Consider the following 6,000-nt stretch of genomic DNA (forward strand, 5'->3'; position numbering starts at 1 on the left):
TTGTACGCAGGAGGCCTTAAGAGCAGGGATCAGGCACACAGGAGATCTTAAATTCCTTAATAATAAGAAGAATGAGGATACTTGCTAAGCGCTTACTATGTGCCAAGCACTGTTCTAAGCGCTGGAGGGGGATACAAGGTGATTGGGTTGTTCCTCGTGGGGCTCACAGTCTTCATCCCCATTTTCCGGATGAGGGAACTGAGGCACAGAGAAGTGAAGTGCCCCAAGTCAAAAGCCGAGTGGCGGAGGCGGGATTAGAACCCACGACCTCTGACTCCCAAGCCCGGGCTCTGGCCACGGAGCCACGCCGCTTCGAATGCTTCCCTTAGGGGCGGGGATCATGTCTACCTACTCTAGGGTACTTTCCTGAGCACTTAGCACAGTACTCTGCACACGGGAGATTGTACACTCCTTAGGGGCAGGGACCTTGTACTCCCCTGAGTGCTCAGCACAGTGCTCTGCACAGACTGTAAACCCCTTCAGGGCAGGGGGTTAACATATTCCCCCAAGTGTTTAGTACAGTGCTCCGCGTACAGGATATTGTAAGCTCCTTAACGGTAGGGTCCATGTCTACCTAGTCTACTGAACTCTCCCAAGTGCTCGGCACAGTGCTCTGCACACAGAAAATTGTAAGCTCCCTAAGTGCTGGGAATACGTACTCTCCTGAGCACTTAGCACAATGCCCTGCACACAAGAGACTGTAAGCTCCTTAAGGGCAGGGATCATGAACTCTCCCAAACGCTTAGCGCAGTGTTCTGCCCAAAGGAGATTGTAAGCTCCTTAAGGGCAGAGTCCGGGTTGTCTACTCTTAAACGCTCAGCACAGTGCTCTGCACACAGGAGACTGTACACTCCTTAGGGGCAGGGATCATCTACTCCCTTAGTGCTCAGCACAGTGCTCTGCCCACAGGAGACTGTACGATCCTTAGGGGCAAGGATAATAATAATAATAGTAATAATGATGGCATTTGTGAAGCGCTTACTATGTGCCAAGCACTGTTCTAAGCGCTGGGGGAGATACAAGGTAATCAGGTTGTCCATGTGAGGCTCACAGTCTTCATGAGAAGCAGCGCGGCTCAGTGGAAAGAGCCCGGGCTTAGGAGTCAGAGGTCATGGGTTCTAATCCCGGCTCCGCCACCTGTCAGCGGTGTGACTTTGGGCACATTACTTCACTGTGCCTCAGTTCCCTCATCTGGAAAATGGGGATTAAGACTGTGAGCCCTACCTGGGCAACCTCATCACCCTGGATCTCCCCCAGCGCTCAGAACAGTCCTCGGCACATAGTAAGTGCTAAACAAATACCAACATGATTATTATCGATCCCCAATTTCCAGACGAGGTCACTGAGGCCCAGAGAAGTGAAGTGACCGCCCCAAGGTCACGCAGCAGACGAGTGGCGGAGTCCGGATTAGAACCCACGACCTCGGACTCCCCAGCCCGGGCTCTTGCCACTGAGCCACGATGTTGTGCAGCTCCTGTTAGCCCAGTGCTGCGCAGAGAGTAAGGGCCCGATGAGCGCTCCGGATCTCGGTGGCCTCCTCCCGGCCTGCCTGGAGGAGGAGGGCGGCGGCGGCAGGTGAGGGTCGGGCCGTCCCTCAGTCCATCATTCATTCAATCGTATTTACTGAGCGCTTACTGTGTGCAGAGCACTGTGCTAAGCGCTTGGAATGTACAACTCAGCAACAGAAACAATCATTCATTCAATCGTATTTATTGAGCGCTTACTGTGTGCAGGGCACTGTGCTAAGCGCTTGGCAAGTACAACTCAGCAACAGATAGAGGCGATCACTCATTCATTCCATCGTCTTTATGGAGCGCTTACTGTGTGCAGGGCACTGTGCTAAGCGCTTGGAAAGTACAACTCAGCAACAGATAGAGGCGATCACTCATTCATTCCATCGTCTTTATGGAGCGCTTACTGTGTGCAGGGCATTGTGCTAAGCGCTTGGAAAGCACAACTCAGCAACAGAGACAATCACTCATTTATTCTATCGCATTTATGGAGCGCTTCCTGTGTGCACAGCACTGTGCTAAGCGCTTGGAAAGCACAACTCAGCAACAGAGACAGTCATTTATTCCATCGTCTTTACAGACCGCTTACTATGTGCAGAGCATTGTGCTAAGCGCTTGGAAAGTACAACTCAGCAACAGAGACGATCAATGCATTCGTTCAATCGTCTTTATGGAGCACTTGTGTGCAGAGCACTGCGCCAAGCGCTTGGAAAGTACAACTCAGCAACAGAGACCATCATTCATTCATTCCATCTTTCTGGAGCCCTTTCTGGGTGCAGAGCACTGTGCTAAGCGCTTGGAAAGCGCAACTCAGCAACAGAAGCCATCATTCATTCAATCTTTCTGGAGCCTTTTCTGGGTGCAAAGCACTGCGCGAAGCGCTTGGAAAGGACAACTCGGCAACAGAGAGAGACCATCATTCACTCAATCTTTCTGGAGCCTTTTCTGGGTGCAAAGCACTGCGCTAAGCGCTTGGAAAGGACAACTCAGCAACAGAGAGAGACCATCATTCATTCAACCTTTCTGGAGCCTTTTCTGGGTGCAGAGCACTGCGCCAAGCGCTTGGAAAGCGCAACTCAGCAACAGAGACCATCATTCATTCATTCCATCTTTCTGGAGCCCTTTCTGGGTGCAGAGCACTGTGCTAAGCGCTTGGAAAGTGCAACTCTGCAGCAGAAACCATCACTCATTCATTCCATCTTTCTGGAGCCCTTTCTGGGTGCAGAGCACTGCGCTAAGCGCTTGGAAAGGACAACTCAGCAACAGATAGCGACAATCAGAGACCCTCATTCATTCATTCAATCTTTCTGGAGCCCTTTCTGGGTGCAAAGCACTGCGCTAAGCGCTTGGAAAGCACAACTGAGCAACAGATAGAGACCATCATTCACTCAATCTTTCTGGAGGCTTTTCTGTGTGCAGAGCACTGCGCTAAGCGCTTGGAAAGGCCCAGCGCGCGAGGGCGGGCGCCAACCATTCCTTCATTCATTCCTCCAGTCAGCGGGTCGTCCTTACGGCGCGCTCCCTGGGGGCTCGGCACTGCGCTAAGCGCTGGGGAGAGGGACGAGGGGGGGGAGTCGAGCCGCTCCCCGCCCGGAGGGTGGCCCAAGGGGCGTGGGGTCCCGGCGCACCTGCTCCTCCAGGCGCTGGATCTCCGCCTCGTTCTCCTTCTCCTCATCGTCCTCTTCGTCCTCCTCATCGTCGTCGTCGTCGTCCGAGGATCCTCCCCCGCGGCAGCCGGCGGACTCCTCAGACTCCATGAGCGGCTCCTCAGACCTCTCCTCCTCCTCAGGACCGGTGGCCGAGGCCGCCGTCGCCGCCGCCGCCGCCGCCATCTTGGGCCGCCCTCCTCCTCCTCCTCCTCCTGCGACGTGCCGACGCACGACGTGATGACGTAGCGTGCGTCATGGCCGCCCGGCCTGCCTCCCCTCAGCGGCCCCCCGCCGTGAAAGCCCAAGAACGAAATCCCAAAAATCATGGCGACGCGGCTGCCTCCGGCCCCCTGCGGCTCCCTCCGCCTTTTCTGAGGGACAAACGCCGCCGTTCTGCGGGGAAGTGATGGAGGGAGGGGCGGCCGCCGGGTCTGAGGGAGGCGGGTCACGTGACGGGGCCGGCCAACCCCCCCCCCCCGCGCCATTTTGGAAAGGTCAAGGGAGGAAGCATTCATTCATTCAATCATTCATTCATTCATTCGATGCATTTAATGATGATGGCATTTATTAAGCGCTTACTATGTGCAAAGCACTGTGCTAAGCGCTGGGGTAGGTACAATCAGGTTGCCCCACATGGGGCTCACAGTCTTCATCCCCATTTTACAGATGAGGTCACTGAGGCACAGAGAAGTGAAGTGACTTGCCCAAAGTCACCCAGCTGACAAGTAATAATGTTAACAATGTTGGTATTTGTTAAGCGCTTACTATGTGCAGAGCACTGTCCTAAGCGCTGGGGGAGACACGGGGGAATCAGGTTGTCCCACATGGGGCTCACAGCCTTAATCCCCATTTTACAGATGGGGTCACTGAGGCCCAGAGAAGTTAAGTGACTTGCCCACAGTCACACAGCTGACAAGTGGCGGAGCGGGGATTAGAACCCATGACCTTTGACTCCCAAACCCATGCTCTTTCCACTGAGCCACGCTGCATTTACTGAGCGCTTACTCTGTGCGGAGCACTGGACTGAGCGCTCGGAATGGACAGTTCGGCAACAGAGAGAGACCATCTCTCTAGAAAGAGCCCGGGCTTGGAAGGGTCATGGGTTCAAATCCCAGCCCTGCCACTGGTCAGCTGTGGGACTGTGGGCAAGCCCCTTCACCTCTCTGGGCCTCAGTGACCTCATCCGTCAAATGGGGATGAAGCCTGGGAGCCTCACGGGGGACCACCCGATGACCTTGTGTCCACCCCAGCGCCTAGAACAGTGCTTGGCACCTAGTAAAAGAGCCCGGGCTGGGGAGTCCGAGGTCATGGGTTCGAATCCCAGCTCTGCCACTTGGCAGCTGTGGGACTGTGGGCAGGTCACTTCACTTCTCTGGGCCTCAGTGACCTCATCTGGAAAATGGGGATGAAGACTGGGAGCCTCACGTGGGACCACCTAATTACCCTGCATCTCTCCCAGCGCTTAGAACAGTGCTCTGCACCTAGTAAGCGCTTAACAAATACCAACATTATTATTATTATTAAGAAATACCATCGTTATTAGAAAAGCAGTGTGGCTCAGTGGAAAGAGCCCGGGCTTGGGAGTCAGAGGTCATGGGTTCGAATCCCGGCTCTGCCCCTTGTCAGCTGTGTGACTGTGGCCAAGTCACTGCACTTCTCTGTGCCTCAGTTCCCTCATCTGTAAAATGGGGATGAAGCCTGTGAGCCCCACGTGGGACCACCTGATTCCCCTGTATCTCCCCCATCGCTTACAACAGTGCTCTGCACCTAGTAAGCGCTTAACAACTACCCACATTATTATTAAGAAATGCCATCGTTATTAGTATTATTAAGGAGTACCATCGTTATCATTATTAAGAAATACCATCGTTATTATTATTAAGAAATACCATCGTTATTATTATTCAGAAGTAGCATCTTTATTATTATTATTATTAAGAAATACCATCGTTATTATTATTATTAAGAAGTGCCACCGTTATTAGTATTATTATCATCATTATTATTATTAAGAAACACCATAATTATTATTAAGAAGTAGCATCGTTATAATTATCATTAAGAAATACCATCGTTATTATTATTATTAAGAAGTACCATCGTTATTACTATTATCATTATTATTAAGAAATACCATCGTTATTATTAAGAAGTACCATTGTTATTATTATTAAGAAATACCATCGTTATTATTAAGTACCATTGTTATTATTATTAAGAAATACCATCGTTATTATTATTAAGTACCATTGTTATCACTATTATTAAGAAGTATCATCGTTATCATTATTAAGCAATACCATCGTTATTACTATTATTAAGAAGTACCATCGTTGTTATTATTAGGAAATACCATCGTTACTCCTATTAAGAAGTACCATCGTTATTATTATTAAGAAATACCATCGTTATTAGTATTATTAAGAAGTACCATCGCTATTATTATTAAGAAGTAGCATCGTTATTATTATTATTATTATTATTAAGAAATATCCTCGTTTATTATTATTATAGGGCCGAGCCCCGCCCCGGCCCCGCCCCCGGGACCAAGAGCGGCGGGGGTCACGTGGGGGAGCGCGCGCGCCCAGGGAAGAGCGGCCGGGGGGGGGGGGGGGTCACGCGGGGGAGCGCGCGCGCCCAGGGAAGAGCGGCGGGGGGGGGTCACGCGGGGGAGCGCGCGCGCCCGTGACGTCAGCGGGGCCGGGGAGCCCCGCCCCCTCGGGGAGGGTTGGCGCGGGCCCGGCGGCGCGCGGTCGGCGTGGGGGGGGGGGTCACGTGGGGGAGCGCGCGCCCGTGACGTCAGGCGGCCTCGCGGAGGGGAAGCCCCGCCCCCGTCCCTC

General features: G+C 52.3%; 1 protein-coding gene across 1 annotated transcript in view; it reads right to left on the reverse strand.

Annotated features, from left to right (window-relative positions):
• Nucleotides 1-3,358, reverse strand: part of SART3 (spliceosome associated factor 3, U4/U6 recycling protein) — a 28,377-nt gene extending 25,019 nt beyond the window's left edge. Inside the window, exon 1 of the mRNA XM_029048782.1 lies at nt 3,140-3,358. Coding sequence (XP_028904615.1) covers nt 3,140-3,343 — 204 coding nt within the window. The 5' untranslated portion in view covers nt 3,344-3,358. The remainder of the gene's footprint in view (nt 1-3,139) is intronic.
• Between the last annotated feature and the right edge of the window lie 2,642 nt (nt 3,359-6,000).

The sequence above is a fragment of the Ornithorhynchus anatinus genome, chromosome 21 (assembly GCF_004115215.2).
Source record: "Ornithorhynchus anatinus isolate Pmale09 chromosome 21, mOrnAna1.pri.v4, whole genome shotgun sequence".
NCBI classification, from domain to species: domain Eukaryota; kingdom Metazoa; phylum Chordata; class Mammalia; order Monotremata; family Ornithorhynchidae; genus Ornithorhynchus; species Ornithorhynchus anatinus.